This window comes from Tachyglossus aculeatus, chromosome Y4 (assembly GCF_015852505.1).
Source record: "Tachyglossus aculeatus isolate mTacAcu1 chromosome Y4, mTacAcu1.pri, whole genome shotgun sequence".
Taxonomy (NCBI): Eukaryota; Metazoa; Chordata; class Mammalia; order Monotremata; family Tachyglossidae; genus Tachyglossus; species Tachyglossus aculeatus.
The window spans coordinates 4779971-4795664 of record NC_052096.1 but is presented as its reverse complement, the minus strand read 5'-3'; the positions used below and the strand labels follow the sequence as shown (position 1 = coordinate 4795664).

At 56.7% G+C, this 15694-nt stretch overlaps 1 protein-coding gene across 1 annotated transcript; it reads left to right on the top strand.

The window, feature by feature from the left end:
* The first annotated feature begins 720 nt into the window (after nucleotides 1-720).
* TRIP6 (thyroid hormone receptor interactor 6) lies at nucleotides 721-15432 on the top strand. Its single transcript, XM_038768240.1, has 14 exons — nucleotides 721-770; nucleotides 886-981; nucleotides 1197-1423; nucleotides 1565-1633; nucleotides 1845-1903; nucleotides 1998-2126; nucleotides 2519-2956; nucleotides 3070-3198; nucleotides 6405-6791; nucleotides 10130-10226; nucleotides 11124-11293; nucleotides 13657-13835; nucleotides 14494-14614; nucleotides 14756-15432. The coding sequence occupies exons 1-14, from the start codon at nucleotides 721-723 to the stop codon at nucleotides 14885-14887; spliced, it is 2283 nt and encodes a 760-aa protein (XP_038624168.1). The 3' UTR covers nucleotides 14888-15432.
* Nucleotides 15433-15694: the final 262 nt, after the last annotated feature.

Below are 15694 nucleotides of genomic sequence, written 5' to 3'. Positions count from 1 at the left end.
CCCAACACACACCTCGGGGACCCTGGGGGCCGCCCCCATGCTCCCCAGTGCTCCCACTGGCCCCCCGTTGCCCCCCCTTGGCCCTCAGGGCGCCCCACCGGCTCCCTGTGTTCCCCGGTGCTCCCCACCGGCCTCCTGTGTTCCGTGGTGCTCCCCACCAGCTCTCAGTGCTCCCTTTCAGCTCCCCGTGTTCCTTGGTGCTCCCCACCAGCTCCCAGCACTCCCCAATGCTCCCTGGCGGCTCTCTGTGTTCCTTGGTGCTCCCCATCAGCTCCCAGTGCTCCCTTTCAGCTCCCTGTGCTCCCCAGTGCTCTCCCTGTGTTCCTTGGTGCTCCCCACCAACTCCCAGTGCTCCCTTTCAGCTCCCCGTGTTCCTTGGCGCTCCCTACTAGCTCCCAGCACTCCCCAATGCTCCCTGGCGGCTCTCTGTGTTCCTTGGTGCTCCCCATCAGCTCCCAGTGCTCCCTTTCAGCTCCCTGTGCTCCCCAGTGCTCTCCCTGTGTTCCTTGGTGCTCCCCACCAACTCCCAGTGCTCCCTTTCAGCTCCCTGTGTTCCTTGGTGCTCCCCACCAGCTCCCAGCACTCCCCAATGCTCCCTGCCGGCTCCCTGTGTTCCTTGGTGCTCCCCATTAGCTCTCAGTGCTCCCTTTCAGCTCCCTGTGCTCCCCAGTGCTCTCCCTGTGTTCCCTGGTGCTCCCCACCAGCTCCCAGTACTCCCCAATGCTCCCTGCCGGCTCCCTGTGTTCCCCGGTGCTCGCCACCGGCCTTCAGTGCTCCCTGCCGGCTCCCTGTGTTCCTTCGTGCTCCCCATTAGCTCCCAGTGCTCCCTTTCAGCTCCCTGTGCTCCCCAGTGCTCTCCCTGTGTTCCCTGGTGCTCCCCACCAGCTCCCAGTACTCCCCAGTGCTCCCTGCCGGCTCCCTGTGTTCCCCGGTGCTCGCCACCGGCCTCCAGTGCTCCCTGGCGGCTCCCTGGGTTCCTTGGTGTCCCCATTAGCTCTCAGTGCTCCCTTTCAGCTCCCTGTGCTCCCCAGTGCTCTCCCATGTGTTCCTTGGTGCTCCCCACCAGCTCCCAGTACTTCCCAATGCTCCCTGCCGGCTCTCTGTGTTCCCCGGTGCTCGCCACCGGCCTCCAGTGCTCCCTGGCGGCTCCCTGTGTTCCTTGGTGCTCCCCACTAACTCCCAGTGCTCCCTTTCAGCGCCCTGTGTTCCTTGATGCTCCCCACCAGCTCCCAGTACTCCCCAATGCTCCCTGCCGGCTCCCTGTGTTCCCCGGTGCTCGCCACCGGCCCTCAGTGCTCCCTGGAGGCTCCCTGTGCACCTTGGTGCTCCCCACCAGCTCTCAGTGCCCCCTTTCAGCTCCCTGTGTTCCCCGATGCTCCCCACCAGCTCCTAGTGCTCCCCAATGATCCCTTCCGGTTCCCTGGTGCCGCCCACCGGCCCCTAAAGCTCCCTGCTGGATCCCTCTGTTCCCTGGTGCTCCCCACCAGCTTTCAGTGCTCCCTTTCAGCTCCCTGTGCTCCCTTCCAGCTCCCCGTGTTCCCTGGTATTCCCCACCGGCCCCCAGTACTCCCTTCCGGCTCCCTCTGTTCCCTGGTGCTCCCCAATGCTCCCTTCCAGCTCCCTGTGTTCCCTGGTACTCGCCACCGGCCCCCAGTGCTCCCTGCCGGCTCCCTCTGTTCCCTGGTGCTCCCCAATGCTCCCTTCCGGCTCCCTGTGTTCTCCTGTACTCCCCACCGGCCCCTAGTGCTCCCTGCAGGGACCCTGTGTTCCCTGGTACTCCCCACCGGCCCCTAATGCTCTCTGATGGCTCCCTCTGTTCCGCGGTGTTCCCCACCATCTCACAGTGCTCCCTTTCAGCTCCCAGTGTTCCGCGGTGCTCCTCACCAGCTCCCAGTGTTCCCCGGTGCTCCCCACCGGCTCCCAGTGCTCCCTGCCGACTCCCTGTGTTCTCCAGTTCTCCCTTCCGGCTCCCTGTATTCCGTGGTGCTCCCCACCAGCCCCTCCCCGTGCTCCTCAGTGCTCCCTTTCAGCTCCCGGTGTTCCCCGATGCTCCCTACCGGCCCCCAATGCTCCCTGCTGACTCCCTGTGTTCTCCAGTGCTCCCTTCCGGCTCCCTGTGTTCCCTGGTGCTCCCCACCAGCCCCCCTCGTGCTCCTCGGTGCTCCCTTTCACTCCCAGTGTTCCCCAGTGATCCCCACCGGCCCCCAGTGCTCACTTCCGACTCCCCGTGTTCTCCAGTGCTCCCTTCCGGCTTCCTCTGTGCCCTGGTGCTCCCCACCGGGCCCTCCTCGTGCTCCTCAGTGCTCCCTTTTAGCTCCCTCTGTTCCCTGGTGCTCCCCACCAGCCCCCCTCGTGCTCCTTGGTGCTCCCTTTCACTCCCACTGCTCCCCAGTGCTCCCCACCGGCCCCCAGTGCTCCCTGCCAACTCCCTGTGTTCTTTGGTGCTCCCTTCCGGCTTCCTCTGTGCCCTGGTGCTCCCCACCGGGCCCTCCTCCTGCTCCTCAGTGCTCCCTTTTAGCTCCCTGTGTTCCCTGGTGCTCCCCACCAGCCCCCCTCGTGCTCCGTGGTGCTCCCTTTCACTCCCACTGTTCCCCAGTGCTCCCCACCGGCCTGCAGTGCTCCCTTCCGACTCCCCGTGTTCTCCAGTGCTTCCTTCCGGCCTCCTCTGTGCCCTGGTGCTCCCCACCGGCCCCTCCTCGTGCCCCTCCGTGCTCCCTTTCAGCTCCCTGTGTTCCCCGGTGCTGCCCCGGCGAGGGGCCAGTCGGGGTGCCTGGCGTCGGTGTCACCCAGAGCCGAGCTGCCTTCTTCCTTCCCTCCTCCTCCAGGCGGGCCGCCCCCCCGCACCCACCTCGACCACCCCGGTCCGGGCTTGGACCACCGCTACCCGCCCCCGAGGGGGCCGGAGGAGCGGGCCTCAGCCTGGGGGGGCCCCCCGGGGGCCCCCCAACACCTCCAGGTGAGGAGCGGGGAGGGGAGGGGCCGGCCCCGGGCGGGCGGCGGGACCCCTGGGTCCTGGGGGGGACGACGATGACGATGACAACCCATTAACCGCCCCGCTCGCCTTTTCAGGGCCGCCCCGCGGACCGGGGGCCACTGAGCCCCAGGACCATCGATGCTGAAATCGACTCTCTGACCAGCGTCCTGGCCGAGCTGGACAGCGGCCGAGGCCAGGCCACCCCCCGTAGGCCGGACGCTCAGGTGAGCCGTCCCCCCCCCGCGCTCGGAATAATAACGGTGGCATTTATTAAGCGCTTACTATGTGCAAGGCACTGTTCTAAGCGCCGGGGACATTACAAGGTGATCAGGTGGTCCCACGTGGGGCTCACGGCCTTCATCCCCATTTTACAGATGAGGTAACTGAGGCGCAGAGACTGTGAGCCCGCTGTTGGGTAGGGACTGTCTCTATGTGTTGCCGACTTGTACTTCCCAAGCGCTTAGTATAGTGCTCTGCACACTTTAAGCGCTCAATAAATACGATTGATTGATTGATTGAATTGACTTGCTCAAAGTCACACAGCTGGCAACGGGGACGGGGTGTCAAGGGGGGGAGCGCGCTAGAGGCCGGGGTCCTTGAGGAAGCAGAGGCTAGAGGGAGATGGACGGCTCGACCGGTCGGAAGTGTCCGTTCGGCGCTCACCGTGTGCAGAGCACTGGGGAGAGGCCAGTCGACAGCCCGGCCTAGTGGACTGGGAATCGCGACGACCCGGGCCTCCACCGCCTGTCCACCCTGTGACCTTGGGCGAGCCACTTCACTTCTCAGGGCCTCAGTTTCCTCATCTGTAAAACGGGGGTGAAGACTGTGAGCCCCCAGTGGGACAACCAGATCACCTTGTAACCTCCCCAGCGCTTAACAGTATTTATTACTCTATTTATTTATTTTACTTGTACGTATTCTATTTATTTTATTTTGTTAATATGTTTTGTTTTGTTCTCTGTCTCCCCCTTCTAGACGGTGAGCCCACTGTTGGGGAGGGACTGTCTCTATATGTTGCCAACTTGGACTTCCCAAGCGCTTAGTACAGTGCTGTGCACACAGTAAGCGCTCAATAAATTGGCGGAGCCGAGATTTGAACCCATGACCTCTGACTCCAAAGCCCGGGCTCTTTCCACCGAGCCATGCTGCTTCTCTAAAACTTTTATCTCAGTACTCCTAGGTGATTTATTTTAAACCCGCCAGTGTATTTACAATTTTTTTTAATTCTCATAGTAGAGAAGAGATTAGAACCCAGGCCTCCAGCCTTCCAAGGCTGTTACCTTTCCTCTAGGCCACCGCAGGCCTCATCCCGCCCGCCCCTGGACCCTCACCCCATCTATCCGTCCATCCGTCCGTCGTATTTATTGAACGCTTAAGGTGTGCAGAGCACTGGACTGAACACTCGGGAGAGGATGATACTACCAAGTTGGTGGGCGCATTCCCTGCCCACGAGGAGTTTTGCACGTTACTCGGCCGTATTTATTGGGCGACTCCGGTGTACAGAGCGCAGTACTAAACGCTTGGGAGAGTAGCAGCGTGGCTCAGTGGAAAGAGCCCGGGCTTTGGAGTCAGAGGTCATGGGTTCGAATTCCGGGTCCGCCACTTGTTAGCTGTGTGACTTTGGGCAAATCACTTCACTTCTCTGTGCCTCAGTTACCTCACCTGGAAAATGGGGATTAAGACCATGAGCCCCCCGTGGGACAACCTGATCACCTTATAACCTCCCCGGTGCTTAGGACGGTGCTTTGCACATAGCAAGTGCTTAATAAATGCCATCGTTATTATTATTATTACCGTACGACAGCAGACACGTTCCCTGTGCCCACAGTGAGCTTCCAGTCTTGCCACCCTCCCTTGCCCTTTCCCCCTTTGCCCCGATCCTGCTTTAGTCCCTCGGTGGTATTTATTGAACGCTTACCGCGTGCGGAGCAGTGGACTGCATGCTCAGGAGAGACCATTAATAATAATAATGATGGTACTTTTTGGGCGCTTACTATGTGCAAAGCACTGTTCTAAGCGCTGGGGGGATACAAAGGTGATCAGGTTGTCCCACATGGGGCTGACAGTCTTAATGCCCATTTTACAGATGAGGGAACTGAGGCCCAGAGAAATGAAGTGACTTGCCCAAAGTCACCCAGCTGACAATTGGCGGAGCTGGGATTTGAACCCATGACCTCTAGCTCCAAAGCCCGGGCTCTTTCCCCCGAGCCACGCTGCTTCTCTACAACAGCACTGGAAGACGCAACTCCCGCCCACAAGGAGAAGCGGAAAGAGCCCGGGCTTGGGAGTCAGAGGTCGTGGGTTCTAATCCCGGCTCCGCCACATGTCAGCTGGGTGACTTTGGGCAAGTCACTTCACTTCTCTGGGCCTCGGCAACCTCATTTGTTAAATGGGGGTGAAGACTGTGTCCCATGTGGGACAAGCTAATGACTTTGTGTCTCCCCCAGCGCTTAGAATCAGTCAATCAATCGTATTTATTGAGCGCTTACTATGTGCAGAGCACTGTACTAAGCGCTTGGGAAGTACAAATTGGCAACACATAGAGACAGTCCCTACCTAACAGTGGGCTCACAGTCTAAAAGGGGGAGACAGAGAACAGAACCAAACATACCAACAAAATAAAATAAATAGGATAGAAATGTACAAGTAAAATAAATAAATAAATAGTGTAATAAATATGTACAACCATATATACATATATACAGGTGCTGTGGGGAAGGGAAGGAGGTAAGATGAGGGGATGGAGAGGGGGACGAGGGGAAGAGGAAGGAAGGGGCTCAGTCTGGGAAGGCCTCCTAATAGTGCTTGGCACATAGTAAGCGCTTAACAAATGCCATCGTTAGTAGTAAGGATCCAAGGCTTGATGCCCTATAACCCCAAGCTCCGCGGCAACTCCCGCAGGAAGGCCTGTGGCCGAAAAAGGAGGCGGGGGTCAGAGAGGACCCGTCCGCCGTGCCCCTCTGATCCCCTGCCTGGAATGGCCTCCCTCTGCCCATCCGCCAAGGTAGCTTTCTTCCTCCCTTCAAGGCCCTGCTGAGAGCTCACCTCCTCCAGGAGGCCTTCCCACACTGAGCCCCTTCCTTCCTCTCCCCCTCGTCCCCCTCTCCATCCCCCCATCTTACCTCCCTCCCTTCCCCACAGCACCTGGATAGATGTATATATGTTTGTACATATTTTTTGACTCTATTTATTTATTTATTTAATTTATTTGTACATATCTATTCTATTTATTTTATTTTGTTAGTATGTTTGGTCTCTGTCTCCCCCTTTTGGACTGTGAGCCCACTGTTGGGTAGGGACTGTCTCTCTATGTTGCCAGTTTGTACTTCCCAAGCGCTTAGTCCAGTGCTCTGCACATAGTAAGCGCTCAATAAATACGATTGATGATGATGATGCCCCGTCCTCACCACGCGGTTTCTGTCCTCTCTAGGTCTACGAGCCCCCTCGGCCCCCCGCCTACCGGCCGGGCCCCCCCAAATCGGTCGGGGGAAGCCACCCCGGGCCCCGGGCCCCGGCCCCGCCGTACGGCGGCCTCACCCCGGCTTCCTACGCCACGGCCAGCACGCCAGCTGGCCCGGCCTTCCCCGTCCAGGTGAAGGTAGCCCAGCCGGTCCGGGGGTACGGCCAGCCCAGGCGGGGGGCTCAGCAGGCCTACGGAGCCCCCCAGCCACCCCCCGCCGGCCGGGCCGAGGCCTGGGAAGCCGCCGCCGCCGCCGCGTACAGGGGCCGGGCGGAGCCGGGGGGGAAGGAGGAGCGTCCCAGGGGCGCTCATCACACCGGAGGAGGAGCGGGAGGCGGCGGCGGCTACCTACCTAAGGTGAGTTGGTGGGGACGGGGTGTCAAGGGGGGGAGCGCGCTAGAAGCCGGGGTCCCTGAGGAAGCGGAGGCTAGAGGGTCTCGACCAGTCGGAAGTGTCCGTTCGGCGCTCACCGTGTGCAGACAGCTGGGGAGAGGCCAGTCAATCAACCAATCCATCGTATTTACTGAGCGCTTACTGTGTGCAGAGCACCGGACTAAGCGCTTGGGAAGTCCAAGCTGGCAACATCTAGAGACAGTCCCTACCCAACAGTGGGCTCACGGTCTAGAAGGGGGAGACAGAGGACAAAACCAAACATAGTAATAAAATAAATAGAATAGATAGGTACAAGTCAAATAAGTAGAGTAATAAATCTGTACAAACATATATACATATAGACAGGTGCTGTGGGGAAGGGAAGGAGGTAAGATGCAGGGGATGGAGAGGGGCACGAGGGGGAGAAGAAGGAAGTCGACAGCCCGGCCTAGTGGACTGGGAATCGCGACGACCCGGGCCTCCACCGCCTGTCCACCCTGTGACCTTGGGCGAGCCACTTCACTTCTCAGGGCCTCAGTTTCCTCATCTGTAAAACGGGGGTGAAGACGGTGAGCCCCCAGTGGGACAACCAGATCACCTTGTAACCTCCCCAGCGCTTAACAGTACTTATTACTCTATTTTACGTGTACATATTCTATTTATTTTATTTTGTTAATATGTTTTGTTTTGTTCTCTGTCTCCCCCTTCTAGATTGTGAGCCCACTGTTGGGTAGGGACTGTCTCTAGATGTTGCCAACTTGGATTTGCCAAGCGCTTAGTACAGTGCTCTGCACACAGTAAGCGCTCAATAAATACGATTGATGATGATAGAAGGGGGAAATATGAATGAATGGGCACGGTCCTCGCCCACTAAGGAGGTTGCCACGTTGTGGGGGAAAGACAGACGCCGAAAGGCGGGCAAGGGCATGGGGGTGGGAAGCCGAGCGTGCATGGAGGTGGGCGGGGGTGTCCATCGTGCATTCAGTCATTCATTCAGTCGTATTTATTGAATGAATGAATGCAGAAGGAAGACCCCTGGGGGCTACTCTCCTGCCTCGGTTTAGGGGAGTGGGCGGGGGTGTCCATCGTGCATTCAGTCATTCATTCAGGCGTATTTATTGAATGAATGAATGCAGAAGGAAGACCCCTGGGGGCTACTCTTCTGCCTCAGTTTAGGGGAGTGGGCGGGGGTGTCCATCGTGCATTCAGTCATTCATTCAGTCGTATTTATTGAATGAATGAATGCAGAAATAAGACCCCTGGGGGCTACTCTTCCACCTCAGTTTAGGGGAGTGGGCGGGGGTGTCCATCGTGCATTCAGTCATTCATTCAATCGTATTGAATGAATGAATGCATAAGGAAGACCCTTGGGGGCTACTCTTCTACCTCAGTTTAGGGGAGTGGGCGGGGGTGTCCATCGTGCATTCAGTCATTCGTTCAATCGTATTTATTGAATGAATGAATGCAGAAGGAAGACCCCTGGGGGCTACTCTTCCGCCTCAGTTTAGGGGAGTGGGCGGGGGTGTCCATTGTGCATTCAGTCATTCGTTCAATCGTATTTATTGAATGAATGAATGCAGAAGGAAGACCCCTGGGGGCTACTCTTCCACCTCAGTTTAGGGGAGTGGGCGGGGGTGTCCATCGTGCATTCAGTCATTCATTCAGTCGTATTTATTGAATGAATGAATGCAGAAAGAAGACCCCTGGGGGCTACTCTTCTGCCTCAGTTTAATCAATCAATCAATCAATCAATCGTATTTATTGAGCGCTTACTATGTGCAGAGCACTGTACTAAGCGCTTGGGAAGTACAAATTGGCATCACATAGAGACAGTCCCTACCCAACAGTGGGCTCACAGTCTAAAAGGGGGAGACAGAGAACAGAACCAAACATACCAACAAAATAAAATAAGTAGGATAGAAATGTACAAGTAAAATAAATAAATAAATAAATAAATAAATAGAGTAATAAATATGTACAACCATATATACATATATACACGTGCTGTGGGGAAGGGAAGGAGGTAAGACGGGGGGATGGAGAGGGGGACGAGGGGGAGAGGAAAGAAGGGGCTCAGTCTGGGAAGGCCTCCTGGAGGAGGTGAGCTCTCAGTAGGGCCTTGAAAGGAGGAAGAGAGCTAGCTTGGCGGATGGGCAGAGGGAGGGCATTCCAGGCCCGGGGGAGGACGTGGGCCGGGGGTCGATGGCGGGACAGGCGAGAGCGAGGTACAGTGAGGAGATTAGCGGTGGAGGAGCGGAGGGTGCGGGCTGGGCTGGAGAAGGAGAGAAGGGAGGTGAGGTAGGAGGGGGCGAGGTGATGGAGAGCCTTGAAGCCCAGGGTGAGGAGTTTCTGCCTGATGCGCAGATTGATCGGTAGCCATTGGAGGTTTTTGAGGAGGGGAGTAATATGTCCAGAGCGTTTCTGGACAAAGATAATCCGGGCAGCAGCATGAAGTATGGATTGAAGTGGAGAGAGACACGAGGATGGGAGATCAGAGAGAAGGCTGGTGCAGTAGTCCAGACGGGATAGGATGAGAGCTTGAATGAGCAGGGTAGCGGTTGGGATGGAGAGGAAAGGGCGGATCTTGGCAATGTTGCGGAGCTGAGACCGGCAGGTTTTGGTGACGGCTTGGATGTGAGGGGTGAATGAGAGAGCGGAGTCGAGGATGACACCAAGGTTGCGGGCTTGTGAGACGGGAAGGATGGTAGTGCCGTCAACAGAGATGGGAAAGTCAGGGAGAGGACAAGGTTTGGGAGGGAAGACAAGGAGCTCAGTCTTCGACATGTTGAGCTTTAGGTGGCGGGCTGACATCCAGATGGAGATGTCCTGAAGGCAGGAGGAGATGCGAGCCTGGAGGGAGGGGGAGAGAGCAGGGGCAGAGATGGAGATCTGGGTGTCATCAGCGTAGAGATGATAGTTGAAGCCGTGGGAGCGAATGAGGTCACCAAGGGAGTGAGTGTAGATTGAGAACAGAAGGGGACCAAGCACTGAACCTTGGGAAACCCCCACAGTAAGAGGATGGGAGGGGGAGGAGGAGCCTGCAAAAGAGACTGAGAAAGAACGACCGGAGAGATAGAGGAGAACCAGGAGAGGACGGAGTCTGTGAAGCCAAGGTCAGATAACGTGTTGAGGAGAAGGGGGTGGTCCACAGTGTCAAAGGCAGCTGAGAGGTCGAGGAGGGGAGTTTAGGGGAGGGGGCTGCCATTCCTAAATTCCCGTTGTCCGGACCACCTCACTTGCGGGCTGGGAGGAGTGACAGCGGAGTGGGAGTCCTCTCTACCCCCTCCCCTTTGTGCCCCCCTTCTTTCTCTCTCTCTGCCCAGGCCCCCCCAAGCCGACCCCCGGAGGAGGAGGTGGAGAGGCTCACGAAGAAGCTCATCCTTGACATGAACAACCCACCGTCCAGCGGGGAATATTTTGGTGAGGGGATGGGGGCAGAGAGGAATCCCCCATGGGCGCTCACTCCACTGCCGCCAAAGAGGATAGAAGATGGGGGAGGGAAGGGGGAAAGTGGGCCGGGGGGCTCTGAGGAGATGGAAGCAGCGTGGCTCAGTGGAATAATAATAATAATAATGATAGCGTTTGTTAAGCGCTTACTATGTGCAAAGCACTGTTCTAAGCGCTGGGGGGTTATAACATGATCAGGTTGTCCCACGTGGGGCTCACAGTCAATCCCCATTTACAGATGAGGGAACTGAGGCTCAGAGAAGTTCAGTGACTTGCCCAAGGTCCCACTGCAGACATGTGGCGGAGTCGGGATTTGAACCCAAAGCCCGGGCTTTGGAGTCAGAGGTCAGGGGTTCAAAGCCCAGCTCTGCCAGTTGCCAATTGGCGGGGCCGGGATTTGAACCCATGAACTCTTGACTCCAAAGCCCGGGCTCTTTCCCCTGAGCCACGCTGCAAGCGCTCAGTACAGTGCTCTGCACACAGTAAGCGCTCAATAAATGCGATTGAATGAATGAATTCAGTCGTATTGAGCTCTTACTGTGTGCTAAGCACTGTACTGAGCCCTTGGGAGAGTCCAACACAATAAGCAGACAACAGTCCCTGCCCACAACGAGTTTACAGGCTAGGGGGGAGGCTAATAGAAAGAAATAGGTGACGGAGGCGGACGTGAGGCTGGGAGGGAGTGGAATCAATCATTTATTGAGCGCTTATTAGAGCACTGGACTAAGCGCTTGGGAAGGACAAGTTGGCAACATATAGAGAGGGAAGGCTTCTTGGAGGAGGCAGGCCTTCATGAAAGGCTCTGGAAGCAGTGGGGGGGGAGCCGGGCGGCGCCGCCTCTGAGCCGGGTGCCTTGTCCGTGGCCCCCAGGGCGCTGCGGGGGCTGCGGGGAGGACGTGGTGGGCGACGGGGCCGGGGTCGTGGCCCTGGATCGCGTCTTCCACGTGGGCTGCTTCGTCTGTGCCACCTGCCGCGCCCGGCTGCGGGGACAACACTTCTACGCCGTGGAGCGGAGGGCCTTCTGCGAGGACTGCTACCTGGTGAGCCCCGGCGGGGCGGGGGACGGGCGCGGGGGGCGGCGGGGGACGGGACGGAGAAGCCCGTTGGACCCCGGTGGGGGCTGGGGGGCAGAGCTCCTTCTTTGAACAGGGCCCGACCCCTTTCCTGTTCGTTATGTGATCCATCATCATCATCAATCGTATTTATTGGGCGCTTACTATGTGCAGAGCACTGGACTAAGCGCTTGGGGAGTCCAAATCGGCAACATCTAGAGACAGTCCCTACCCAACAGTGGGCTCGCGGTCTAAAAGGGGGAGACGGAGAACAAAACCAAACATACTAACAAAATAAAATAAATAGAATAGATATGGACAAATAAAATAAATAAATCATCATCATCATCAGTCATATTTATTGAGCGCTTACTGTGTGCAGAGCACTGGACTAAGCGCTTGGGAAGTACAAATTGGCAACACATAGAGACAGTCCCTACCCGACAGTGGGCTCACAGTCTAAAAGGGGGAGACAGAGAACAAAACCAAACATACTAACAAAATAAAATAAATAGAATAGATACGTACAAATAAAATAAATAAATCATCATCATCATCGATCGTATTTATTGAGCGCTTACTGTGTGCAGAGCACTGGACTAAGCGCTTGGGAAGTACAAATTGGCAACATCTAGAGACAGTCCCTACCCAACAGTGGGCTCACAGTCTAAAAGGGGGAGACAAAGAACAAAACCAAACATACTAACAAAATAAAATAAATAGAATAGATATGGACAAATAAAATAAATAAATCATCATCATCATCATCAATCGTATTTATTGAGCGCTTACTATGTGCAGAGCACTGTACTAAGCGGCTTGGGGAGTCCAAATCGGCAACATCTAGAGACAGTCCCTACCCAACAGTGGGCTCGCAGTCTAAAAGGGGGAGACAGAGAACAAAACCAAACATACTAACAAAATAAATAGAATAGATATGTACAAATAAAATAAATAAATCATCATCATCATCAATCGTATTTATTGAGCGCTTACTATGTGCAGAGCACTGTACTAAGCACTTGGGAAGTACAAATTGGCAACATATAGAGACAGTCCCTACCCAACAGTGGGCTCGCGGTCTAAAAGGGGAGATGGAGAACAAAACCAAACATACTAACAAAATAAAATAAATAGAATAGATATGTACAAATAAAATAAATAAATCATCATCATCATCAATCGTATTTATTGAGCGCTTACTATGTGCAGAGCACTGTACTAAGCGCTTGGGAAGTACAAATTGGCAACATATAGAGGCAGTCCCTACCCAACAGTGGGCTCACGGTCTAAAAGGGGGAGACAGAGAACAAAACCAAACATACTAACAAAATAAAATAAATAGAATAGATATGTACAAATAAAATAAATAAATAAATAGAGTAAAAAATATGTACAAACATTTATACATATATACAGGTGCTGTGGGGAAGGGAAGGAGGTAAGATGGGGGGATGGAGAGGGGGACGAGGGGGAGAGGAAGGAAGGGGCTCAGTCTGGATTTAGTGATACTGTACTAAGCGCTTGGGAAGTACCCCTTTCCTGTTCATTATGTGATCAATCAATCGTATTTATTGATACTGTACTAAGCGCTTGGGAAGTACAAGTTGGTGTGTCCCCCCCACCCCAGCAAGTCACTTATCCTTTTGCCTCAGTTTCCCCTTTTGTCACATGGGGATTGAATACCCTCTCTCCCTCCTAGTCGTCGATGGGGAGCCCCAGAGAGGTCAGGGACTGTGTCCAATCTGATTACTTTGAAGAAGCAGCGGAAAGAGCCCGGGCTTTGGAGTCAGAGGTCATGGGTTCCAATCCCGGCTCCGCCAGTTGTCAGCTGTGTGACTTTGGGCAAGTCACCTCACTTCGCTGGGCCTCAGTTACCTCATCTGTAAAGTGGGGATTAATTATAATAATAATGGTGGCATTTGTTAAGCGCTTACTATGTGCAAAGCACCGTTCTAAGCGCTGGGGAGGATACAGGGTGATCAGGCTGCCCCAAGTGGGGCTCACAGTCTTAATCCCCATTTTACAGATGAGGTAACTGAGGCTCAGAGAAGTGAAGTGATGTGCCCAAAGTCACCCAGCCGACAATTGGCAGAGCCGGGATTTGAACCCCTGACCTCTGACTCCAAAGCCTGGGCGCTTTTCCGCTGAGCCACGCTGCTTCTCATGAGGAGGGGGTGGGGCGAGCCAGAACCCCCCGGGTTTTTGAGAGGGGAGGAGGGGGGCGGAGAATCAATCAGTCGTATTTATTGAGCGCTTACTGTGTGCAGAGCACTGTACTAAGCGCTTGGGAGAAGCAGGACCCCAGCGTGTGCGGGGGTGGGCTGACTGGCCCGCTTTTCCCGGCCCAGGTGACCCTGGAGAAGTGTGCTATGTGCTCCCAGCCCATCCTGGACCGGATCCTGCGGGCCATGGGCAAAGCCTACCACCCGGCCTGCTTCACGTGCGTCGTCTGCCACCGCGGGCTGGACGGGGTGCCCTTCACCGTCGACGCCACCAGCCAGATCCACTGCATCGACGACTTCCACCGGTCTGGGCCTCCTCACCCCCTCCTGCCCCGTCCCTCCTCCCCGCCCATCAATCAATCAATCACATATATTGAGCGCTTACCGTGTGCAGAGCACTGTACTACGCACTTGGGAAGTCCAAGTTGGTAACACATCGAGACGGTCCCTACCCAACAGTGGGCTCACGGTCTAGCCCATCCTTTTGATGGCACTTGTTAAGCGTTTCACTGGGGGCGGGGGTAGATACAAGTTCATCAGAGTGGCCCCGGTCCCCGTCCCACACGGGGCTCACGGTTTAAGTAGGAGGGACAACGGGTATTGAACCCCTTTTCTGCAGTTGAGGAAACTGAGGCTCAGAGAAGTTAGGCGACTTTCCCCAGGTTGTGGAGCCGGGCGCCTGGGCTCTCTCCACCAGGCCACACTGCTTCCTTTCCCCCCCGACTCCCTCACGGGGCCGTCACGCCGCCCTCAAACCCAGCCGGGGCAGGGGACGAGGACCGCCGAGGGGCCCCGGGTGTCGATTAAGCGGGATCCCGGCCTCTCCCAGATACCCAGGTGGGGCCGGAGGTTTCCGAAAGGGACCCCGCGTCCCCGGTCGCCCTCCTCCTTGAGTTCTCCTACCCCCTCATCCCATCTCCGCCCCATTCCCTCCTTAACCCGCGTCGGTCCCCTCCCCGACAGGAAATTCGCCCCTCGCTGCTCCGTGTGTGGCGGTGCCATCATGCCCGAGCCCGGGCAGGAGGAAACGGTGCGCATCGTGGCCCTCGACCGCAGCTTCCACGTGGGCTGTTACAAGTGCGAGGTACGGGGGGGTGAGGGCAGAATCGGGGCGGGAGGAGATTGCGGTGGCTGGGCGGGAGATCCCGGGGTCCCGACGGGACGGAGGGGGAGGCGGAGGCAGGCGCTCGGTGGGGCAGGGACCACCCTGATGCCGCTTCCCCAGGAATGCGGGCTGCTGCTGTCGGCGGAGGGCGAGTGCCAGGGCTGCTACCCGCTGGACGGCCACATCCTGTGCAAGGCCTGCAGCGCCTGGCGCATCCAGGAGCTCTCGGCCACCATCACCACCGACTGCTGAGCCCGCCGCCGCCGGGACCCCCCGGCCCGGAGGCGGGCCCGGGGGCTGGGGGTGGGTCTCTGACCATTGTAAGAGATGCCCCCTCTCCCCTACCTCCCCTCTTCCCCTTCCGCACCCACCCCCTCCTCATCTCATCCTCCCTTTCGGCCGCCCCCTTCTTCCATACACTCCTTCAGTGGTGCTGTGGTGGGGTGACCCCCTCCCCCCAAAAAAAGCAATCCCTGCCTCCCTAGTAATGCCCCCCCACTATCTCCAGCACCCCCCTTTTAGCTGGGGTGGGGGAGGAGGATGATATGACCCTGCAGGCAGGGCCAACCTGTCCCACCCCCACCCCCAGTAGATAGGAGGGCAGGACCCCCCCCCCCCCATATACACACACACACACACACAACCAGGGTGATGGCAATGATGGGTGGGGGGCGCTGGGGTATTTTTTTAGGTCAATTTTTTAAGCAAAGGGGCTATTTTATATAACGGGGCGGGAGGCTGGGTGTCACCGTGCTCATGGGTGTGGGGGCGGGCCTCAATAAAGACATTTTGCGGTTCATCGGGGTTGTTGGCCTGGTTTGTGGTTAGAGGTTCATTGGGGTTGTTGGCCTGGTTTGTGGTGAGAGCAAGATACGAGAGATGCAGCCTGGCCTAGCGGAAAGGGCCCCGGGCCTGGGAACCAGAAGAACTGGGTCCTCATCCCTGCCACTTGCCCGCTGTGTGACAATAGACGAGTCACTTCACTTCTCTGGGCCTCAGTTCCCTCATCTGCAGAGAAGCAGCGTGGCTCAGTGAAAAGAGCCCGGGCTTTGGAGTCAG

What these genes read in the sequence shown, in the direction of transcription:
- TRIP6 (XM_038768240.1), top strand. Translation starts at nt 721, where the DNA reads ATGCTCCCTGCCGGCTCCCTGTGTTCCCCGGTGCTCGCCACCGGCCTT. An exon ending in CCGGCTCCCTGTGTTCCCTG is followed by an intron (nt 2,127 to 2,518) that starts GTGCTCCCCACC and finishes GCTCCCTTTTAG; the next exon opens with CTCCCTGTGTTCCCTGGTGC. An exon ending in CCCGTAGGCCGGACGCTCAG is followed by an intron (nt 3,199 to 6,404) that starts GTGAGCCGTCCC and finishes TGTCCTCTCTAG; the next exon opens with GTCTACGAGCCCCCTCGGCC.